The sequence below is a fragment of the Gambusia affinis genome, linkage group LG07, assembly GCF_019740435.1.
Source record: "Gambusia affinis linkage group LG07, SWU_Gaff_1.0, whole genome shotgun sequence".
In the NCBI taxonomy this organism is placed as follows: Eukaryota; Metazoa; Chordata; class Actinopteri; order Cyprinodontiformes; family Poeciliidae; genus Gambusia; species Gambusia affinis.
The window spans coordinates 24,832,571-24,856,536 of NC_057874.1; the positions used below are offsets into that span (position 1 = coordinate 24,832,571).

Consider the following 23,966-nt stretch of genomic DNA (forward strand, 5'->3'; position numbering starts at 1 on the left):
CCAATATTTTTCTGTCATGCCTGTTTAATTTATACAACTATTCTTCTGTATGTTGGAGTGATGAGGGTTTTTCTAAACACTAGTCGGTACTTTAAAGGGTAGTATTATGTATTTTCTAGGCACTTGGTGCCATTTTATAGCACAATCAAGTAACTGTTAACTTCAGCTGTTATCAAAAGGTTATATATTTATATACATATCACAGATATCTTAGACGAAATGTGACTTCAGCATTAGATGCTTTAAAATTGGGCCTCTGTCTCTTTAAGAAGCTCCTACCCTTTCCAACATGGCGTCTTCAACACGTCACCACAACAATGCTCCCACATTATCCTATTTGCATCTGTTCTTTGGAGTGTTGAACTGAGAAGTAGTTTGTATGATAAGCTCCACCAGGTGTTTGCTAATGGCTCTTGGAGGAGCTGATGACGATCTGATCAGAACTTTCTGTTCAGATACTGATCAGTCATTTCAAAACAGCCAAAAGGAGATAGTGAGTCCTGTTCAGGTCCTTTGTAAAATTTTATTTAAAAAAATGTCATACATACGGTATGTTTTAAAGTGCAGTCAAACAACACAGTCACCTATGTCGTTCCAGTTTCTGGAGTCTCTCCTGTTCTTCCTTTTCTTGAAAGTGATAAAATATTTAATCTCAGCTGGAGTTTCTGCTGTCCAATCCAGGTTTACTCTGTCACCTGAAAGACTCATAGCTTCTTCGCTTGTCTCTAAAGATAAACTTGAGCAGACACAAACAGCAACAGAATTCAGTAATTTCATGTTTTGTTCCTGGAGTTTTCCTGCAAAGGAGTTAGTTTTTTTTATCTCTGTTTTGATATAGGTTGTTAATAATTCAGCCCAAAATGCACATTATAAAACTTAGTGACAATTGTTTAAGTCCGAATATCTGACTAGAGCAGATTATATGACAAGAGGCTGGAGCTTTATTGCAATATTATAATTATTATAATAAAATCATTATTGTAAAAAGTAAAAGATAAAAAAAAAAAAAAATAAAATCTTGTATTCTCAGCAGAAAACAAGGTTTGATTAAAAATCCTAATCTTTAAAAATTGTAAATCAGTTTTGGGATCCATGGCAAAAATAATTGAGGGTTTATAATAAGGGCAGTGCAAAATGTGTCCAGTGAGAAAAATATTCTCACTGGAGAAAGAGCGAGTATCAGGAATTCACAATCCTGATTTTTCAGAAATTCCCCAGTCGGTACTCAGATCCAGTACCTGGGATTAGATCCATAGAAGATTTTATTTTCTGGCATCATCTTCCTAATCAAACAGAAGCTCATTTCAAACCATCCTAACACTGTTTTTTCCTTCTGCAGCCTCGCATGGATCAGTATTTCAACCAAATGGAAAAAATTGTCAAGGAGCGGAAGACATCGTCTAGGATACGGTTTATGCTCCAGGATGTTATAGACCTAAGATTGGTAAGTGTGTCATTCTGGTACTTTATTTTTTGTTTCATAGATAAGTTTCATACGTTCGTTTAGATTTCATGGTGTGTTCTTTCCCACAGAGGTTTGTTTCATTGTTTCTAGTTTTTTTCTCACTTATTGGAATGTCAATCTTGGCTGTTCAGGTCATGTTGTGCTGAACCTGTTTTATGCCATCAGCCTTGGAGTCAAATTTCAACTCCTTTTACGAGAAAAACTGATTAGTCTCCCAATCGTATTCTAAAAAGAATGATAGGTTTTTATCCAGAGTCTACTGTCATGTTTAAGATGAACAACATTGGGAAGATTAAACCAGTTATGTGGTGCAGTAACTGCATAAAAGAAATCGTGAGAAGAAACCCTGAATCATGGCCCAGTTAAATTAAACAAGCAAGCAAATGGACTGTAATAAACTAATTTATGTGAAGGAACAAGGAGGAAAACCTTAAGGAGGAAAACCTGAGGAGGAAAACCTATCAACCCTTCAGTTTATGTCCTCAGACTGCAAATTTAGGGAGTTTTCTATTCAAAATTTTTGACTGATGATTAAAATAAGAAATATTTTCATTAATTAAGAGTAACTAGAACATGGCTTTATCAGCCAGAATTAATTTATAAAAAATTAAAGAAGATGTATGTTTGTATCCTCTTATATTAAAGGGGCTTTAACACTTACTTTTCCATACCTATAAACTCAACAACAATCTCAGGTTGGTTAGTCAGTGACTGCTGCTTGTTTTAACACATAGATTTTTTAAATTATTATTTATGTCTCTTAAGCCTTTTACTAAAAACTCTTCAACTTTTTAGATTGATTTGTGGATAATCAACAGTTTAATGATTTAAGAAATTAAGATTACTACTTTGGGCAGCCATTGAACAGGTTTTAATCAGGGATGCAACTAATGATTATTTTACAAATTGATTAATCTATTGATTATTCTGACAAGTAATTGATGAATCAGATAAAAAATGTCTTATTCACTTAACTTAACGTTTTTTATACAATATCAGAAATGCATTGGAAGTCACAAATAAACAATTAATTTAATACGAAAATTTTTTTTTTTTTTGCCTAACATGCAATAACAAAGCAATCCATTAGTGTTCACTAGATCATTTATAGCAAAGGAGGCATCTGCACCTTAAGAAATACCAATATTGTTATGTAAAAAGCTCAGTTCTCTCTCCTTGACTTTACATCAATGCAGTATAGGATTCAAATGTTGATTTATTTTTATTTTTTTCAGTTAACTGGTGATTCATTTGATACAAAAAGTTTATAATATGATTTTTCTTTCATAGAATTTGAACCAGGGGAAGCTAAAACCATGATACTTGACTTCTGACTAGAATATGCTTAGACGTTTATCTTAAGTGCAAAATGTATGGGTTTTTTTTGTGAAGGTATGGCTTAATAACTGTGTTCTTCCAGCAAAATGGCCTTTTTTGAGCATATGCCAGCTGTTAACATTTAATTGAATGCTAAATTAGTTGAAGATTATTTCAGTAGTCGATTTGTCACGTTTAATCCGATTAATCGTTCCAGCTCTAGAGTATTAATCATGTTGAGCTGCTGTTTATCATGCGTTGGAGCTAAATGTCGTGCTGTCTCCTCTACAGCACAACTGGGTGTCGAGGAGAGCCGACTCGGGCCCAAAGACCATCGAGCAGATCCACAAGGAGGCCAAGATTGAAGAGCAGGAAGAGCAGCGGAAGGTTCACCAGCAGCTGCTCTCCAAAGACAGCAAGAGACGGCCGGGTCAGTCCTGTAGTCGGATCCTCTTTAAAACTTAGTCACACATCGACTCGGGAACCTTGTGGGCATGCAGGCACGCTTCCTGTCCTTACAGCCTGCAGAAATCCCATTGTGCTCAGCAGCAGACAGGAAGCCCCCCCTCACTGCCTCCCATCTGTCACCTGACTTATAATATTTCATCATATGCGACAGAAATTGTGGAAAACGCCTCGAATGTCCTTTGTATAAAAGGTACAATTTCACATAATCAATAAATTCATGATAAAATTGAATTTTCTCTTCTTGTTTGTGCCGCGTTTATTTGGTGACGTAGATCCACGAGAGCAGAGGGAATCCCGCAAAGAGGAAACCTGGAGCACTGTGCCCATGACAAAGAACAGCAGGACCATCGACCCCAATAAGATCCCAAAGATCTCCAAGGTGAGCCATTTGCCTGAGGCTCGTAGGCTGCGTTCACACAGCCGGCAAATTCAACCCAAATCCGCTTTTTTGCCCAAATGCGACCCATATTCGACTTTTACACAGCAATCTGAATGGCCAGATTCTGAAAAAATTGAATCTGTGCCATTTCCATATCTGGTACTAATTTGGATACTCATCTGATTGTTTTCAAAACAATCTGCAGTCTGAACAGTTATGTCGCTTTTTATTTGGCTTTTATGTCATTGACATGAAACATGCATCTAATCCTATTCTAACAAACAGATAATCAATTAATCGAATGATAAATTTAAATAAGCTTAATAATTTCCATTCTGATATTCTGTATTCAGAATGGAATGTTTCTATTTTTATTTCTACTTTATTTATTGTTTTTGGAAGCTGAGGTGTGTGCTTCAACAAAAAGCTGCAGCAGCTTTGAGTGATTCTTTTTGGTTTTTGTTTTTTGTTTTTTTTTAACTCTTAAATTGAAGTAAAAAGAAAACTTTGCAAAGTTGTTGACATGAAATTAGACACTAGAGATTCAATAGAGATGAAGGGTGTTCAGAAAATGGATGGATGGATGGATGGATGGAGATTCAATAGATTTTCTTGTAATGCCTTAACTCTGCAAATGTGATTTTGAAATTTAAAGTTATGAAAGGGGTAACTAATTCACAAAGAAGGTATACAACTGCTCGGTAACAAGCCAACGTTTTGTTGCAGTGTGTTGAACTGTTTCAGCACTGTACTCTAGTTTGTCATGTCGCGACACGTCTCTCACCTTCATTAAACCCATGACGGCTGTGTTTTTTCTTTTGGTAGAATGTAATTTACCATTTCCATACCGACAGGATTAGTCTTGTGGAACAGAACTGTTCTTTAAAGGCTCCCTGCCCTCATCTGGTCTGCATTATTGTGGTTTAGCTTCTGCAGTGGATTTAGTTGCCTCTCCTGCTGGATGGATTGGGTACTGTCTGACCAAAAAAAATAAAAAAAAATAAAATAAAATTTTTTACCATAGATTGTAACTACTTCTTGATTTCATTTCCAGGATTTCTGGGCTAATTAGCACCCCTCTTTTCCATAGGTTAATGGGGACATTTAATTATTATTTTTACTTTTGCTTTTTAAATGCTGTCTCTGGGGACTTTTGGTTAGTTTTCAACTATTTTCATTTATAAATCATTATATCTCTGGCATTGCGCTGTTTTTTTTTGTTTTTTTTAATCTGTTGTGGTTTTCCCAGTTTAATGTAACAAAAACTGCATTTGCAGCCTCAGATGGATGAGAAGATCCAGCTGGGGCCTCGGGCTCAAGTCACGTGGGTGAAGGGCAGCAGTGGAGGGGCCAAAGCCAGCGACTCTGGTAAGAGGGGAACCAACTTAAGAACGAACAAGATTTAAAACATTGAACTAAACATGAATCATAAGTTGATTCAATTGTGAAATGAAGTTCAAATAAGATCCAGTGGTCAAGGTTAACATGATTATTTTCACATCAGCTGGAACTAGAAAAATTCTTAATATCTAACTTTTTCCTCAATGTTTTAAAAGTCAGTTTTTATGTTTTTTTAAAAATTAAATGCATTTTCAATTTACAGGGATTGTACAAATGCTAGAAATTCTTAAAAATGCTAGAATTAGGTGTTTGTTTCAGGGTTTAGAAAATGCTTGATTTCTGTATAAAGTTCTTGAAAGTGCTTGATTTCTAAACTGCACAGTTTTGTATTAGAAGTTTGATTAATGGACTAAATTTTGAAAATCTTATTATAATTGAAAGCAGATATTTTCATTCACTCAATCAAAAGACATATTTTTCCCAGAGTGTGAAGTTAAACCAGACCAAACATTTCTTGTTTTAGGTTAGATACAATCAGGTCTTTTGTAACTTTCTTTGTATTTTGTGTTTGAGCAGAAACACAATTTGTTTGGATTTTTTCAATGTAACTATTTATTATTCCTAATGGGTGAATGATTGTTTTATGCTTTGTATGGTAAACAAAATGATTGAAATTAGGGGACTTTTTTTGTTAAATATGTTTTATTTGACCAGTCGGGTGTATAAGGTGTGTGTGAGAGAGATTACAAAGCATAACATTTTGTTATGTGTCAGTTTACTTTGTCTTGGTTTTATAATGTAGAGCACTTTCACAAAACATTATTAACAGTAATAAATTTAATTATCTAATAGTGAATTAAAACTGTTCATTTATGTTGTTTTAATATCACAGATGTGGTGCTGGAAAAGTTTTCTTGAACATGCTTGAAAATTGGTTGAATTTTGCTATGAAAAATTTATTACAAACCTTGTCTTTCTTGACAAGTGGATGAAAAAAGCTATTTTATTGAGATCTTTGTCATTGTTCTCTTTCATCCCCAAACCATCAGAACTATCTCGGACCGCCGGCCTGAACCGTTTCTCTGCACTGCAGTCCACACCTTTACCTCAGCCCTCCACCACGCCTCCACAGAACCCCGACTATGACTCCCGAAGAACTCTGGGAAGGTAGAACATGAACCCACCTGGAACTAGTAGCTACTGGTTTTCCTCCGCCGCGTTGTTGACCTTTTCTTCTCCACCTCGCAGCAGTCGGAACAACGCGGCCAGAGAACGCAGCGAAAAGACGCTGATCTCTGCCCCGTCGTCGTCGCGGCCCGGCCCGTTCGTCAGGGGCGGTAGCGCCAAAGAGCTGCTGGAAACTCAAAACCCGGAGGAGCTGCGAAGAGAGCGGGAGGGAGCAGAACCTCGGAGGCCGAGCGTCGCTGAGGACAAAACCGAGCCGGAGCGCAGTAAAGTCAGGGAACCTGGTAAGAACACTGGTGTTTTTCTAACATGATTAAAATCGTCAGATTGTTGTTTTGTCATTGTATAGTTGCAGATTGAACAAGATGACTCACTAACAGACTCTGTTTTGCTAGAATAAGATGTGGCTGGTGCGTTTCTATGTGGCTTTTATCAGAGCAGACCCAGCATTGATCTAAATGTCACTCTTATTCCAGTGAAACCTGAGCCAGTGGTTCAGAAGCCAGACAGACCTGCCCGGTCAGAGGAGGAGATCGAACGGAAGTCAAAGTCCATTATTGACGAGTTTCTGCACATAAACGATTACAAGGTAGCTCTGAATTCAACACACTGCTAGTTAAATGGAGTGTTTTCCTGCAGATTCATGTAAACATTTCCTTCAAAGCCCAGCATGCCTTCAGGGTCTGTCCTGACCACCAATCATTAGAACAGTTTTGTGACTCTCAGGGTTCATTCCAGTTTAATCTGCTCCAGTTCCAGTTGTCTTGTTTGTCCTGCTGATTTTGTTTTGATGATAATATCTTGTTTTCCTGCAGGAGGCTGTCCAGTGTGTGGACGAGCTGGACTTGGGGTCTCAGTTGCACATCTTTGTGCGCGTCGGGGTGGAGTCGACCCTGGAGCGCAGTCAGATCACGCGGGACCACATGGGCCAGCTCCTCTTCCAGCTGGTGCAGCAGGGAATGCTGCCCAAAGCACAGCTATACCGAGGGTCAGTCCACCTGCTGCAGGCCTCAGGCTTTAGAGGGAAACCAGCAGAAGTTTGCACCAGAACTGTTTCTGTAAATTAGGAAAAATATATTTTTGTACATATTAGGACTGCAACTAATGATTATTTTAGCAATTGATTATTTTCATAATTAATGGTATAAAAAAAATAATTAAATATCACATTCAAAAGATTTTTATTTAACAACTTAAGCCTTTTTAGAGGGTATTAGAAATACATTAAAAGATGCACTTAAACAAAAATAAGTAAATTCCTTTTTAAATAAAAAATAAACATTTTATTGCCTTAAATGCAATAACAATGGCATCCCATCAGTGAATTTGAACCGGATGAAGCCATTTATGTTTTGAGTAGAATGTATTTATAGACAAAGGTGTTTTTATATTAAGTGCAAAATGTATCTATGTTTTGTACAGTTTAACTTAATTGCTCCACTGAATATATTTTTCTTCAGCAAATTATGTATAAAGTTATACATGATTGTGAAACGATTAAGAAAAAAAATGGTTTAATTTTTTTTAAATTGTGGCATGCACTAAAATCTGCTGTCTACGTAAAAGTTCACGAATGGAATAAGATGCATAAAAAGATCAGTGATTCAAATTCCACACTTTCTTTTAAGAGCACTTTTAAGGTCTCACTAATGTTGTACATAATGAGTTCATATTAAAATTATCCCATATTTTGTATGACTATTTCAATATTCTATAAATTAAACCCCAAGGCGATTAGTAACCATTTTTGGTAGAAACTAATGGAGATTTCTTTGGTAATGGGAATTACCAAACTAATCGAAATGGCTTGTTGGTGAAGACAAGTGTAACTACTTGTCTTCTCTGCAAGTAGTTACACAAATAATAAAAAAAAAAACTTCAGACCTTCAGATGTTCTCTGAAAAGTGTGTATTTCTCCATCTTAATTTCTCTTTGCACCTTCTGTTTCTAAGCTCTGCTGCTGTTTGTGGTTCCTCAGGTTTGCAGACACGTTGGAGCTGGCCGACGACATGGCCATCGACATTCCCCACATATGGCTGTACCTGGCTGAGCTGCTCAGCCCTTTGCTGAAGGACGGATGCTTCTCTATGAGAGAGCTCTTCAGGTGATCCTGCTGATCCTGCTGGAATGTTTCACATGTTTATCCAGAAAGAAAGTGCGTATTCTGTGTTCCACCTTTTTACGTAACCTTCATGACTCCTTTGTCTTTGTTTACAGTGAATTAAGCAAACCTTTGCTTCCTGTTGGAAGAGCTGGGATCTTAATATCTGAAATACTGCACATACTATGCAAACAAATGGTAAGCAGCACAAGGTTTTTTTTATGTCACCTGACACTCATTTTTGTTGCATGTTTAGTCATAACAAAATAGTGAACAATTTTCTACAATAAACCATCAAGTTTTTACCTTGTATGAACTTTCATTCATAGCATTTAGTTTGTTTTACTACAATTCTACTATATTGAATTGCTGTCCATTTTTGGTTAAGTGAGGTAAACAAGACACAGGCCAGACAGAAAAAATGGATGTTGTTGTGTTTTGTTTTGACAGAGCCATAGGAATGTGGGATCATTGTGGAGGGAATCGGGCCTGAACTGGACCGACCTGCTACCAGAAGGCGAGGATGTCCAGGCTTTCATCTCACAACAGGTTTGGAAGGAAAAAAAGAGGAGCTGTAGATCCCTCATCGGAGAAAACATTTTTTAGATTTTTTAATTGATTTTTTAAAATTATTATTATTTTACCAGTTTAAGTCTTTTACTGTTTCCATTCGCTCAAATGTTCTTCTCTCCGTCTCATCCTTGTCACTCTACTCTCCTTTTTATTTTTATTTTTTTCCAAACAGAAACTTCAGTTCCTTCAGTTTGAAGGTTCGAGTCCTGAGGAGGTGCAGACCAAAAGGATCTTGTCTCCTGAGGAGCTGAGTCAGCAGCTGGAGAAGCTCCTCCTGGAGGACATGGCAAGCGACGAGCAGATCTTCGACTGGGTAGAGGTACGCCACTTTAAAATCACCCAGAAGTCCAGTTCGGTTTATTTATATCACACCAATTCACAACATATACAATCTCATACTTGACTGGTTACCGTTTATATTGAACTATTTCCAATATATCAAAATCATATTGACAAAAATTCAGTTTATGATGTCAGTTGGTTAAAAATCATTCATCATAAAAACACACTTTGTTTCAAAAAAGGGCTTGTTACACAGTGCAAAAATATTAATATTAACACCGGTTATGATGCACGCTGAAGATACCCGACTGTAAGATTTGTTGTTTCAGCAGAATTACTTCAGTTTAACTAAGAGATCGAACACTATTTCTGATCTAGCTCAGGCTCAGGTTTAGAGGAAGAAACCAGAAAGGAAAACAGAAACAGAAGGAGGAGCCATGCCAATATTGCCTTTGTATTTCTATGAAGTACTTAAAGAAGAGCTGTGGTATTCTATTAGCCATACTCTGTCACATGTACGTCAGTTATTTAATCCCCTTTAAGTGCTTTTGTTGTAGTCTGAAGAGCACTGCTAACGCTAATGCTTCCATTAAAGTTTAACATGGAGTTGGCAGTGCAGTCAGCCAGCTGAATATTCACACCTGTTTTTCAAAAAACTTTCTTTCCAACATGCTTTCTTGTTGTTGCTGTTGAACCAGTTTTCTTTTTGTTAGTGGCATGAGCTACTTGAGCTGATTTTGCTTTTCTCTCCAGGCAAACCTGGATGAGTCCCAGGCGAGCTCGTCTCCCTTCCTGAGGGCTTTGATGACGGCTGTGTGTAAAGCAGCAGTGAAAGGTAAGCACTTTAACGAAGAGACACTTCGTTAATGTCTGCATGTACACAGTGCCAAAATCCAAGCAGAGCAGCTTTCCATGCACCAACTCTGCCTCTTGCACTTCGCCCACAGATGAGAACCCTAACTGTCGTGTGGACACGGCCATCATCCAGAAGAGGTTGCCTGTTTTACTCAAGTACCTTAACTCAGACACTGAGCGACAGCTGCAAGCACTTTATGCACTTCAGTCACTGATTGTTTCCCTCGATCAGCCTCCAAGTAAGTGCTCAAACAAAGTAAACACTGCCATGGTTTTAATCCTTAAAACATAAGAGGATGATTAGTACTGAACACGGATGTTATAGATATAAAAATTGCTGTTAACTATAAAGCTTTTAGTATTAGGCCTTACAGTTATTTACCTTTTTCCTTATAAAATCAAAAAGCACAAAATAGGACTTGTAGAGACTCGAAAGTATAACAAATAGTTTATGTTTAAAATATCCCTTCCTAAAATATCAACATCTTTTTCAGACAGATAAATAGGGTTTAATGCATTGACAGATTTATTTCTAACTGACATATTTTCACAGCTTTGATTTTTGCTAATTTTATTGATCATTTAATTTTTTTGAGCTACTTACGGAGAATTTAATCAGTTAGTAGTTAATTCAGATTAAGTGTATGTAGTTGGTTGAGGTTTCACACATGCAACTCATAAACCCAAAATAGGCAAATGTTTTGTTATCCAGAATTTTATGAAAACCACAAAATTCTTTGACATTTGGTGTGAAATGCATTTGGACATGAAAAATTTGTAATATCTCTCAATAATTAGAATAGCAGGCACACAACCAAAAGTGTTATAGTCTTTAATGAAAGGAAAGCAGGTGCAACCTGGTTGATATGTTTCTGTAGCAAGCTGCATTATGTAACTTGTATGCGCATTTATTTTTCCATATTTGTTAGAACTGTCACAAATTGAAGAATTTGAGCTCTACCTTTTCCTTAAGGTCCTACAGCCACCTGCAGAAATACACCATGCTGTCAGAAACCATCAATCAGATCCAAGAGGAGAGTCTTAGCGCTGTCATTCACTTCTGTCTGCACCGTAGCTGTGTCAGTAACAGAGAAACAATTTACTGTTAAAGGGAAAGTGTTTATACACCATAATCTGTAGCCATGGTAACTACCCTGAGTATTCATGACGAACTCGGATGTGGGGAACTAGCTGTAGATTAGCAGAGAGCAAGAAGGAAGCATGGACACGAGGATTATTGACCTACTCCTTCTCTGATTGATTGTTTCTGACTGCAGATGTATTTTTGCAGATGGCAGTAGGACAACATGACGGATGCTGAGGAGCTCAATTATTTTTTTATTTTTTTTTTATTAAATCAAATTATACTGTCGCAACATAGTAACAGTTTTAGCAAATATGTAAAAAGCATATTGTTTATAAAAGTTCTATACCGCAGCTTTCACATAAAGACTAAAAGTATTTTGCATAAAATATTTTTGTAAAGCATGTGTTGATCATAGATATGGAGGGAAGATGTGGGAGGGAATCAAGGTTGACAGCAGCGTTTCTGCTCTCTTGCAGATCTTCTCCGGATGTTCTTCGACTGTCTGTATGATGAGGATGTCATCTCAGAGGACGCTTTTTATAAGTGGGAGTCGAGCAAAGACCCTGCCGAGCAGGACGGGAAAGGTGTGGCCCTCAAGTCCGTCACCGCGTTCTTCACTTGGCTGCGGGAAGCCGAGGAGGAGTCGGAGGATAATTGACGAGGGCGACTCCCGGGACACGGCGTAGTGGAACGGCATCCTTAACAGCAGAACAAATTTTTCAAGTGGCTGCACGGACAGGGCGACGTGTTTACGGCTGGAACTTTGTTTTTGTTTTGTTTTCCCTCCCCCTGCGGTACAGTCCTGAAGCCTACCGCCATCTTCAGTTTGGATTCCAACGGTGGAAGCACTAAATACTGTATCATACATAGAAAATATTTTTGTTTTAAATTTTAACTTACTTTTTTGTTACTTTTTAAGAAGAGACTTAAAGATAAATAGGTTCTGGACTCCTTAATTTATTATTTTTTTAAGGACTGCAAATACGAAAATTATTTAACATTTGCAGATGCTCACAACAAGAACGCGACAACAGAAATAACAATATAATTACTTATAATAACAAAATAATTGTGAGATAAGTATCCCCCCTGGATTTCATTCTGGTTGAGAACAGGGTAAAAAGCATCTTTATTTTAGGATGAAGGGGAAGCAGAAATGAAAGAAAGGAGTGAATAGACAAGAACTCATAACTCTGTTGGTCAAAGGTCATCTTGTCATTACCAGGAAGTTATTTTCTTCAGCCTTGGCTCACTCTGCGTTGTGAACACCTCAAGAGAAGGAAAATATGCATCTAGGAAGTGATGCAAATCAGAACTTATCAAGTTACGCAGATGAACAAAGTGGTAAAGAACTAAAGTTCAGCATTCAAAAGCTAAAGGCCAGGGTCGCTGAAAACAAGATGCTTGTAATACTTCTTCCGACCTACAGAGCAGAGTAAAGCTTGTAAATACATTAAAGACAAAAAATGTATTTAAAAGGTTTTGATTCTTGTGACTCATTGTTATGGGAGGTGTGGCTTACAGAGGTCGCTTCTGATGACCGCGGGGTGTGTGGTGCTTTCAGGTTGCAGCGATTTTGGTTTGGATGGAGAAAAGAGCAGCAGTGAAAATCCTAATTTAATCTCCACTCAGTCAGATGTTTTGGAATTCCTACATCTTTTGAGATGGTGGCACTTTTACGTCATAAAATGGGTTTTCATTTCATAAATATGCTGTTATATACATATTTGCTGTACACCATTAAACAACAGAACAGCTAAAGAGGTGCTTGACAGCTTATTAGCAAATTTTAAGCTACAGTTTTTAAGTACAAGTTCGCACCGAATCCAGAATATTAAAAATGAGCAGGTTCTTGTTTTTTAACCTCCTACTTCAATACGATCAGTTAAAGTAGCAACTTTGAGCTTAGGGAAGTCCTAACGTATTTTAATTTAATAAGATAATATGGATAATTATCAGGAGCTGTGTCTATAAAATTATAATATTTTAAAGATTTAATAGGTTTATGCTTGTCTCACTTGACCATCGGGTTTTTCTTCATAAACATGCCTTTATGTACATATTTACTTTCAAGTTTTTGTTACGGAAAGAGTCCGTTGAAACCTTCAGAATTGAAGATACAGATACACATTTTTAAAACTGTTACTATGTCCTGACAGTAGAATATGACCCTCATTTTGGCTCTGATTGATGGTTTCATACCGGGAGCAGTGCATTGCTACAAATGGCAACTCAATGTTTTTTCACAGATTATCTTTGTTGTTTTCTACTGTGAGGACATAGTGTCAGTTCTAACAAATATGTGAAAAAACATTTTGTAAAAAAAATTGCCTATTGCACCGTTAAGTGTTTTTAGGTTGACAAAAAAAATCTAACATTTTGACGTTTGGAGAACACTGGGTTTCACTTAGTCTCTAACAGAAAATTATGTATTGACATGTAAGCTCTCGGTTTAGAATGGGCATCAGCCAATGAAATGCGCCCCCTCTGGTAAGGTCCATGGTCCTATGTTGCAATTATTACCTGTGAGTATGGTGAAATAAGGATCATGCGAGATTCCAGATTCAAGCAACAGAAATTAGTTTGATATGATATGAAATTAGTCTGATATGATAATGATAAAGATGGTTACCAAGAGAGACTCCCTCGGAAATAAGATAGAAAACAATAATTTCTTAATTTAATTGTCCAAAAAAAATTTGATGTTGTAACAGACCGCTAGGGGGCTCTATTCACACCGAGATGACTGGATGTTTGGATTTTAAAAATGTGTTGTTTTTTGTTTTGTTTTGTTTTGTTTTTGGTAACGACTGCTTTCAGTCTGGAACTTGTAAAATGTTTCAGTGGACTTTATTTGCTTTTAGACATTTGACACTGACCTATTAATGACTCCAACTGAATAAGGGATGGACTAATCCATATTTGTCATCTTCAATTCAAATAAAAAAAAATTAAAAAAAAACACCACTATATTCACCCCCAAAGGGAAATTAAAAATTATTGCCAAAAATTGTTGCTGTAAAAATCTTAAGCATCTCTAGTATATTGCTTGTGTTGGGCACCAATCTTCTGAACAAGCGGTCTAGTCACCAGATAAGACACGTTCAAAGACCTTGAAAAAGCCACGACAAAAACCACCTCAAAACAGATAAAATGTGTGGAAAATGCTCAGATTTTCTTTCTGCAGCTAAACTGTCATATTAAAACCGTATTTCTGGCTGTACATGATTATTAGGAAAAAAACGGCAGTTTTATTTATTTTTTAAAATTTCAGCTATAAAAACACTTTTTTTCCGTTGTTATTATTATTTGAATCTTCTGACGTGCAGCGTGACGCCGCACGTCATCAGCGGTCCGAGTGGGGCGGGGCTCGTTAACTGAGAAATCGAAATAAAGGATCCTGCAGAAATCTCACCTGAAGCTATTTCACTTGTCAGCAAAACGGTGAAAGGTAAGCTTACTTTGTATTGCAATCAATTTTTTCTGAACATTAATTTGCATCGATTTCATGCTCGGAAAAGCCGCTGCTTGTGGAGTTTTTGCTCCGTGCAACTGAAATGAATTTTACGTGCCTTGTGCGACGCCATTACTGTGCTCCCAACCCCACGGACAAAATGGCGAATGTGGCGAAAAAAAATGTTGCAGCGTATTGTTTGGAGCGGACGGGATGGGTTTGTGTAAAGCTGGTGGAGATGAGGGGTTGTTGACGCGGGTTTTGAAGGGGGTCGTGCTTTTCGCAGGGGGCGAATTGCACCTCTAGTTTCAGGTGGAGGAAATGAATGAAGTGGGTTTGGCTCGTTGGAAGTACGCACATAAACAAATGTTCATGCTCATGCATATGGCTTCTCCTTTTCGTTCAGAATAATCGTCTGTGATGCCGATTCGCCGAGCAGCCGCAACTCCAACCCAGGAGAAGGCTCCCTCTGCTGCTGCAGAGAAAGGTGAGGCCGGGGTCGGACATCCCTCGTTCCCTCCCTCCCCAATCCGTGGACCCCTGAGCAGCACCACCCACGCATATCTCACTAAAATCACGGCCCACACTACTCTGTTTCAGGATTTATCTTAACTTCAACATGGTGCTATTATTCACTATTTACACTTTCTGTCTATATAGACTTACAGTCTATATCATTCACATTAACAGTATTTCATCAGATAGACTAACTCCTTTTTTTAAGTTTTAGTTCAACATCTGGATATATACATTTCAGTTAATTTATATTACTGCAAAAATATATATTTGCTGTTACTTTATTGTTCTGTTTGTTTTTTTGACTTCAAAGAACAAGAGGCGTCATCTGAAGAGTCGCCCCCTGCTGATAAAGAGCAGGCTGCATCTTCAGCTGCCCCAGCAGAGGGGGAGGCATCGGGCGATGGAGAGACTGAGGGGAAATCGGAGAAGGCAGAAGATGGACCCCTGGAGACAAAGGAGGAACCTGGAGACGGGAAAGAGTGAGTTACAGCCTAGACCCGGGTTGCAAGTGAAAACCCTGCGATATTTCACTTTGATAGCACTTTTATCTTTTTAAATTATCCTTACCTCTGCTGGATGACAGCTGACTGCTCACGTGGTTGAACTGTCCCATTCCTAAAAGATGTGAGGTCCTGTCACAGCCACAACAATTTCCCTGCACTAGATTAGTCATATTGACGGATGTGCTCACAGTCTTGGAGGAGTCCTGGAGGAGAAGACGATGTCCTCTTTCTTTGGTTTGTTTTCTTTGGACAGGAAGTATCTGCCCACTAGAGTTTGTCACTGCACAGCTCAATGCAACAAAAGTTTATTTTTGGAGCAGCATCATTCGGCGTCCTTGTGATTTTTATCTTTTGGGGGTTTTTTTTCCCATGCAGAACAGATTATTCTGCGTTTTATAAGTTGGCAGGTCTGCAGTCTCAGCCCATGTGCTTGACTGTCTGCCTTACTGTAAAGTTGAAATTATTTTTAATTGGAACAACAAAAACCACTAAGTGGAACTTTGAAAAAAAAGCTGATGTACAATGTGCTGAAACTAAGCCTTGTTATCCATTAAGGTACTCTTGTTTTTAAAGATATTTATTTATTTATTTGGCAGGAACAATGTACATTAACTTTGCTGTAAATGCATCAGAATGAGCCAACTGGCTGTTTTTCATCATTATCCTTGGGCAAATTGTCTCACTAAAAACAAAGGGTTATAAAATGATAAAACGGTTAAAATGAACTTAACTTTAAAGTGCACAGAGGATAGCGTTAGCTTTACAATAAGATTTTGCAGTAATTACTTGCACCTGTAATTGGTAATAGTTACTGAATAGTACACCTGTACTATTCAGTGGTAATATTTCAAACATATTAATCTTTAGCTCTTTACAGCCACGCTAGCCATTTAAAACAGTAAAGTGCAAATTTTATGGAAACTTGACAACAATTAACACTTGGAAATATTAGTTGCAATTCAGTTTAGTTCATAAACTGTTAGATGAAGGCACTTGGGTAATTTTTGATGAACTCTTTTTGTAAACTTTACCCTCTTCCTCCTCCTCTTCTCCCAGACTTCAATAAGTAATTCTGCATCTGTCAGCTCTTGGATTGGTGGCATTTCAGCTCAAAGTACCGTTGTGGTCATTGAGACCGATGTTCTGAAACTTAATTTTGTCTCTCTTGCCGGTGACAAACAGACATAATGTGAAATGCCAGGACTGCGCGGCTGGACAGTGCTCAACACACTGCTATGTTCTCCTTCTAAGGTGAGGATGTGATAAAGATAAGGATAAGGGTGGTAACGATCACAGTGAAATATCGCTTGAACCGCACTGACCCATCCCCCTTCACTGAACTTGTGTTGCTCCTTCTGGTGGCAGGATGAAAGATGGCGTCAAGCATAAGAAATCCAAATCCAAGAAGGTGAAAAGGACAATTCCTGCATGGGCTAGCGTCACCACACACAAAAAAATCCCCGTGTCCAACTTTGCAGGCACGCAGAACAAAGTGGAAAACGTCCTTGTTGAAGCTATAGGGGTGTGTACCAACTCTGAGCTCATCTTGGTCTTGGTTGTGTCTTGGCAACATTTGTTTCCTTCAATACTTTTTGTTTCCTTTGCAGTCCTCCAATGAGAGGTCTGGGATGTCCTTCCAGTCCGTCATGAAATATATGTTGAAAAAATACCCAGGGATGGAGTTTCACAAGAAGAAGACTCTAATCAAGAAATCGATGAAGAAACACTTGGAAAAGGGCACCATCAAACAGGTCAAATGTTTTTAAACTTGTCCTATAAAACTTTTGCAAAGGGTTGTGCCCTTTCGTAGATTGGTGTCATTTTTTTTTTTAAATCAAACTGATTTGATGTCAGACACAAAGAACTTCAGTAAAAAAAAATTTTTTTATATATTTAATTTGCTCAGGGACAGAGCTTTCCAATTCCCCCAAGTACCCTCTAAATCAAATCATAAGTAAACCTTTAGTTTAGTTTCACTTGTCACATTTTAGTCTCAATATCTGCCAGATCTGTAAAATCAAAGCACTGCAATAGAACCTACTTTTATGAGGAAATGAATTAAAAGATCTCAAAAAAGTAGCATAAAAATAAAATCCAGAAAAGCTTATGCTAACGGTGTTTTTTTACACTGCACCAATAACTATTAAAGGAAACAAAATAAAAACATTTGAAGATCACAACTTCTTCATGAAATATAAGCAAAAATTAAGTGGCTTGAGTTGTTTGTTTTAAAACTTTCTCTTTTGTCTTTGGAAAAAGAACACGACTCATTTCTCCAGCTAGCGCTAGACTTATTTATTTTTGGTTGCAGCCTTGTTTTATGTGGTACAGGTGCCAATACTACAACACTTTATTGATGTTCAAATGAGTTTAGATGTTCAATACAACTATGTGTACATTTTCTGTTCATCTTTACAGTCTTCACTTATCTAGAAGATTAAGCCTCTAATTTGTTGCAAATGTATATATATATTTTTTTATTCTATTGTGGTCGACCTTTGGCCAACTGTCACACGCTTATAAATAAATCCTCATTTGTGTTTTTCCTGTCTCACAGCTGAAGGGTAAAGGCCTTTCAGGAACCTTCGCCATTGGAAAAGCGCCTCCCCAATCTAAGGTGCGTTACCGTAGAAACCTCCTTGCAACCTTTTTAAGCTGGACTGTTTCCTGGAATAAACTGTGTAGTGTCTCAAGTTCTCAAAATTATTTCTTGCCTATTGGGTCCACATTAAAGTCAGATTTGTTAATGTTTATATTTAGCTGTTAGAGAATGAAAAGTTCTCACTCTGGTCCAAGTAAAGCCTCTGGGTGACCTTAGAATTTCAATGTGGCAGCAGATAACAGGAAGCTTTAAGTATTGCAGCAGAATGTTGGTGTGATTTAAAATACATTTCATGTTTAAAGCGCCAGGTACTGAAAATGGCTGTTGTTTTTGTTTTTTGCATCAACAATCACATCTCAATTTTATGACATGAGATCTCATAAATTTAAAATTGTTGATATATTGTACCACAATGTGATATGTCTTTTGTAAAGTATTACCCAGTTACTGTTAAGCAGTTGTGCTTTACCAATTTCTTTAAGCCTTTCATCCTGTAGATATGCTGATCACATGTAATATTAATTTGTCAACAAAATGGTGGCTGGTCAAAGCTGGGTACTGATTGCAAAGTCTTTAAAACACAATTTGTGAAACATTTTTAATTTGTGAAGAGGGAAGAAAATATTAGTATGGCTTAGTTACTCAAAATTGACTCGATAGCTTCTTGTCAGCACATAGTGTATGGTCTCATCGTGCACTGACCTGCGCTCAGATCTAATTCTGCTCTCACAATGTTTCTAGAAAGGCGTTCCGAAGCTGGAGTCTCTGGGAGACGCTCTTCCTCTCATCATCACTCGGCTCTGTGAGCCCAAAGAGGCCTCTTACAATCTGATCAAGAAATATCTGGAGCAGCACTTCCCCAGCCTCAACATTGAAAACAGGTGTGACGGGGATCCCTCAGGGTGCTCAGCTCTCTTTAACCTTTGTTTTCCACATTGTCCAATATAAGCATCATGTTACAATTAATACAAAGCTCCTTTTACTTATGTTGGTCTGGAGTTTTTTTGTTTTGTTTTTTCCAATGTTTTGGAATGTATGCAATATTTGGAAATATCGGTTAATGGCCATAACATCAATATTCATTTTGACTGTCAACATCAGTGCATCCTTGCTCCAAAACTCCTGAATATCTTTGAAACATAAACATATCTTACTTGTTGTAGGGTAACATTATTACTCAACTATTTTTCCATCTTTGCCCACGAAAGACCTAAATATTGTCACACGTTGTGTAAATCAGGCTGTTCCTATAATTGATTCAATATATTGAACTCTTGATGAACCAAATCCTCATGAATCACAGCATTACAGCTAATGGGATAATTGGGGAGATGGAAATTTACTATAAGAATTGTCCTTTGATGAGTTGAGTTGATAGCCTTGTGTTTTTATTTTTTTTTTTATCTAAGGCCTGATCAACTGAAGACAGCCCTGGTAAGGGCGGTAGAGAAAGGACACCTGGAGCAAATCACGGGGACAGGAGCGAGAGGAACCTTCCAGGTAAATCTCCAAATACTCCTCTAATCTCACCATGTTAGCATTTTCCAAAGGAAGCGATTTATTGAAAAAAAAACATGACTGATTATTTTTCATATACTTTTTTTTTACTGTTGCCGTTCTATTACGCAAATGTTGTCAAAGTTACATTTGTTTATGTCGCCTGTATTGTTTCCTTCCCAGCTGAAGCGAGCTGCCAAAGAGTCTCAGCTGAAAGGCAGCACGTTGGAAGACGCTATCACAGTTGCAATCACAGCTATGAATGAGCCCAAAACCTGCAGCACTACATCCCTGCGCAAATATCTCGTAGACTCCAACAAGGACGTCAAGGAGAACCTTTTGGGTAAGTTCCTGTCTCTCCATGTTCACAGTCCTCAGCTGGCCCAACTTAAAAAGGATATTTCACTCTTGGTGTGGATACTAAACCTAAAGGATTCTTAGTAAATCCCTGCATAGATGAGGCTGAACTTGAAACAAATATGCATCTCCAATAAAGGTTCAACATCAGTCAAACACATTACACCAACCAAAGAGTCCAACAGGAACCAGCATCTTTGTGCTGGTTGCTGTTGGATTCCTTTATGCATTGAAGGAAGACCACTGCTTCTGAAACCTTATTACTTAAAGCTTTCATAAAGTCTCAGCATGTTCAGGCATGTGTACAGGTGCTGGTTGACTGATCAGCCTCAAAACATGTGGAGCCAGTTTTTAACCTGAAGAAATCCATTTTAAAGTGAGCATTGTGAGACTTTCTTCTAAGTCTTCCCTCCTTTCCATTTTCTTTTTTTTAATATAATTACACAAACTGCGTCACACAAACTCTTGCTTTAGTGGACAGTAAACTTAATTCCAGTTTTGGTTGGAACTTAAATTTTTCTAATATGTAAAATTCACATTTTGCACAATTTCATACTTTCATTTGAGTTTCTACTGCTTCTGAAAACAAAGTGTTTAAAAAACAAAAAACACTCAGCTGTTTTTGTTTTATGTTTGAAAAACGAGCAGTTCCAAAAACCTTTGGTATGCAACATTACTAATTAACAGGCGAAGTACAGCCTGTTGCCAAGCAACTTGAGCAAAGCCCTGCCCATTACTTGGCAACCCAAGCTGAGCTCCAGGATGTTTGGTCAACTGGTTTTATTTCTGTATGCGCTGAAACAGACGAGCGCTTTGTTTGTTGACTAGCCATTCTGAAACAACTTGCTGCATTTTTGTTGATTGTGCAGAAGACTCTACTTCTGCTTTTCAAAGACGTTCGATTGTATAATTGCACAACTGTTTGCAGCCATTTTTGCATGCAAGTGTAAACAGTGAGTATGGTGGTGTGGCCAGCAGCTTATTTAGACATGAAGTGACAAGAGGCCCTGAAATGGCTCATTCTGAAAGGAGCTCAAAATAGGCAAAACTGACGAGACTAAAATCTAATTATCAAAGAATGAGTTTGTACAAAAAAAATATTAATAAACATGTCTGGATAGTTCTATGGGCTGTATAAAACTTGTTCTTGGAAATATAATTATAGGTCACCTTTAAAATAAATTTTTAAACAACCTAAACAGACATATGTTATCACTAAAATGTGAACTGTCTTCTTCAGTGGCCAATTTGAGGAGGACTCTGACCAAGTGTAAAGTTCTGGGCTGGATGGAGCAGATAACTGGTCACGGTTTCACAGGGACTTATCAGCTCTCGTTTCCATTTTATCCAAGGTAAACCACAATTTAAAAAACATAAAATAATCAATTATATTAACATGTACTGAGGCATAGATTTTTTTTAATTTTTTTATTTTTTTTTTATTGTCATAGCCCTACCACGCTGTATCCAGAAAAGTTTAAAGATGTTCCAAAAAAAACAGTCAAGCGGAAGCGGCTTACAGATTCTTCAGACGAAGAAGATGAGGAGGAGGAAGAGGAATCTGAGGAAGAAGAGTCAGAAGATGAGGCTCCAGTTCGTAAGAGGTAACTATAAGCCAGAACTTTTTAATTTTTTAATTTTTTTTTTTTTTTCATTGTAAGCTTACACCTTTTTGTTGCAGCATCTAACTCTTGAAATCACTCTTAGGAAACCTATCAAGAGGCCTCCACCTAAGGCAAGGCGCCCTCCGCCAACTAAGAAACCCCGCAGCGTCAGTAAGCCGAAGGCTGCAGGTAAAGGTCGAGCACTTGCAAAGAAGTCGCCTGCCAAGAAAACTGTGAGATCAGGAAGGAACCCATCTAAAAAGGAAACTGTATCAACGCCTAAAGCAACACCTGTGAAGAAAGGGGCTCCTTCAAGAAAGTCTAAAACACCAGCTGTTAAAAAGCTAATCAAAAAAGGCTCCAGGAAGCCCCCATCCAGAGAGTCATCCCCGGATGAGCCCAAAGTCGAAAAGGCGACAACAAAGAGTGGTTCCAGACGGATAAAAAACGAGGAGTCCTACCCTGAGGAGTCAAAAGTTCTAAAGGAGACAACGAAAAGCGGATCAAAGCGACCCAAAGTTGAAGAGTCCCTCCCCCGAAAGGAGCCCACGCCCAAAAAGCAGGCGGCCAGAGGTGGGTCCAAAAAAAAGGCACAACCATCGCCTCCCGAGAAGGCTGACCTCCGAAAAAACCCGAAAAGCAGCAAACAGTCAACTCGAAAGTCCAAGAGAGGAAGATACTGAACCCATGATCGCCTTCCAGAAACTGGGCTGTGCTGAACAGTCTGCAGCTTTGTTTCAATGCTCTCTCTATTTTTACCATTGTTTTCTCTGTTTTAGAGGGCTGTAGTTTTAACGTTAATTTTGTTTTGTTTTTTGCTGTAGAGTAAGAACATTATCTTAACAGTTACGTTAGCCGTGCATTGAGGGTGTGTTGAAGTACTTTTTTTCCCATGATGTGTAGAACAGCTTGGTTAGTCTTGCCGTTAAAGCTGCCAGCTTGGGAAAGCATAGCAAAATTCACCATACTGTAACTAGAACCATGTCTTGACTTCTGTTTGTATGTGTTCATCCACTCAGTGCTGGTGGCTCACATTCCTAATCCCAACAAAAGAGAGTTCAGTGTTCTTTCGAAGGCGGAAGTGTCGAATTTATTTTTTTAATTATTATTGTTAAGAGGTTAAAGACCTTAGACTGTCAGTGTTGCTGCTCTATAAAAGAGAGAAATTTAGACTGTTGTCCAGTGTCTTAAAACTCCAATCCTGTACAGTGTGGCCAGTACAGGATTGGAGTCTGAAATCTTATCCATATTTGTAATCTTTATACTTTTGGGAACGTTTCATGTTCAACCAGCTGCCCTGTTGATAATTTAAATGAGGAAAAAACTTAATATTGAAATCACAAGTGAAATATGTCTGTTTGTAATCAAATGTATACATTGGTTTTAATAGCTTCACAGCTGTTATTTAGTTCTAAATTATAATAAATTTGTGTTGTAAGAAATGGAGGATACCAGCTCACACATACCCTGCATGCATGTATTCCCTGTGTTATGCTTTTTTTTTCCAAGTCATTAATAAAATGGCTATATTTGTAATCTGTTTGGTTCTTTTTGAAAGCTGCTTGGATCTGATTTACTCTCTGGGTATCTTTGAGCAGAAAAGATAATCTGTCTCCAGATTTGTGACCCACATTTTCAGATTTTAACTGTTATTTTCCATAATTTTTGCTGAATCTTACTTATTTCACTTTATTTTTTTAACTTGAACTTTGCATTCAGTGTAAGATTGCCCTTAAATTCAATAAGCCACATTTTAATAATGTAACTTTAGTACATTATTCTAAAGACATTTCTCTCTTTTAGCAGTAGAAAGAAATTTTGTTATTCATTCGATCATAAACTATTTCAAAATCTCCAGTGTCTAAATTTAGCAAGGCAAACTAGTTTTTTTTTAAATTATTAATAATAATCATTTTAAATGAGTAAGACAGTACAACACTGTGCGACTTAAGTCTTGTGTATTGATTGACTTGCACATAATTAAAACATTTTTCACAGGCAAACTACCAGTTCAAGAAATTCCTTGTTCCTGGAATCACTTCAGGTTTGGATAAATGTAGAGGACTGTCAGGAAGGGAATCTGACATAAAAACCTAAACCAAATATGCAAACCACAAATATGGAGTGGTGAACCCTGTAGGGAAAAGTCGAGAAAAAAATTGAGGAACCCATACTGGCATCATTCTCGTTCTGTAAAAATTACAAAATAAGTTGGTTTGTATCAGAAATTGGATTTTGGGGTACCATCTCTAGATTATCTTTAATTTCAAAATGAAAACTCATTTATATAGACATGTTCATTCATTAGGAATGGTGATATTTATCCCTGTTAATTTTAATTATTTGTTTATATAAGACCTATAAAGCCTATAGTGAA

At 37.6% G+C, this 23,966-nt stretch overlaps 2 protein-coding genes across 13 annotated transcripts in view; both read left to right on the plus strand.

The window, feature by feature from the left end:
• Positions 1-12,531, plus strand: part of eif4g3a (eukaryotic translation initiation factor 4 gamma, 3a) — a 62,103-nt gene extending 49,572 nt beyond the window's left edge. For all 9 annotated transcript variants that reach the window (XM_044120945.1, XM_044120943.1, XM_044120938.1 and 6 more), the window contains 15 exons: positions 1,340-1,444; positions 3,074-3,212; positions 3,523-3,629; positions 4,907-4,997; positions 6,020-6,137; positions 6,219-6,439; positions 6,632-6,744; positions 6,971-7,143; positions 8,134-8,259; positions 8,373-8,454; positions 8,707-8,805; positions 9,002-9,148; positions 9,865-9,946; positions 10,059-10,205; positions 11,530-12,531. In XM_044120945.1, the coding sequence (XP_043976880.1) occupies positions 1,340-1,444; positions 3,074-3,212; positions 3,523-3,629; positions 4,907-4,997; positions 6,020-6,137; positions 6,219-6,439; positions 6,632-6,744; positions 6,971-7,143; positions 8,134-8,259; positions 8,373-8,454; positions 8,707-8,805; positions 9,002-9,148; positions 9,865-9,946; positions 10,059-10,205; positions 11,530-11,711 (1,932 nt within the window). In that variant the 3' untranslated portion in view covers positions 11,712-12,531. The remainder of the gene's footprint in view (positions 1-1,339; positions 1,445-3,073; positions 3,213-3,522; positions 3,630-4,906; positions 4,998-6,019; positions 6,138-6,218; positions 6,440-6,631; positions 6,745-6,970; positions 7,144-8,133; positions 8,260-8,372; positions 8,455-8,706; positions 8,806-9,001; positions 9,149-9,864; positions 9,947-10,058; positions 10,206-11,529) is intronic.
• Positions 12,532-14,369: 1,838 nt separating this feature from the next.
• Positions 14,370-23,125, plus strand: hp1bp3 (heterochromatin protein 1, binding protein 3). Of its 4 annotated transcripts, none has more exons than XM_044120947.1 (13): positions 14,370-14,504; positions 14,914-14,994; positions 15,337-15,505; positions 16,712-16,780; positions 16,895-17,051; positions 17,137-17,280; positions 18,087-18,146; positions 18,873-19,012; positions 19,541-19,631; positions 19,812-19,971; positions 21,226-21,337; positions 21,437-21,589; positions 21,693-23,125. In XM_044120947.1, exons 2-13 carry the CDS (start codon positions 14,928-14,930, stop codon positions 22,270-22,272), a joined length of 1,902 nt encoding a protein of 633 aa, XP_043976882.1. In that variant the 5' UTR covers positions 14,370-14,504; positions 14,914-14,927; the 3' UTR covers positions 22,273-23,125. The 4 variants fall into 4 exon arrangements, with proteins under 4 accessions (XP_043976882.1, XP_043976885.1, XP_043976886.1 ...); XM_044120949.1 differs by lacking the exon at positions 14,370-14,504 and adding an exon at positions 14,693-14,837; XM_044120950.1 differs by lacking the exon at positions 16,712-16,780.
• The last annotated feature ends 841 nt before the right edge of the window (positions 23,126-23,966 follow it).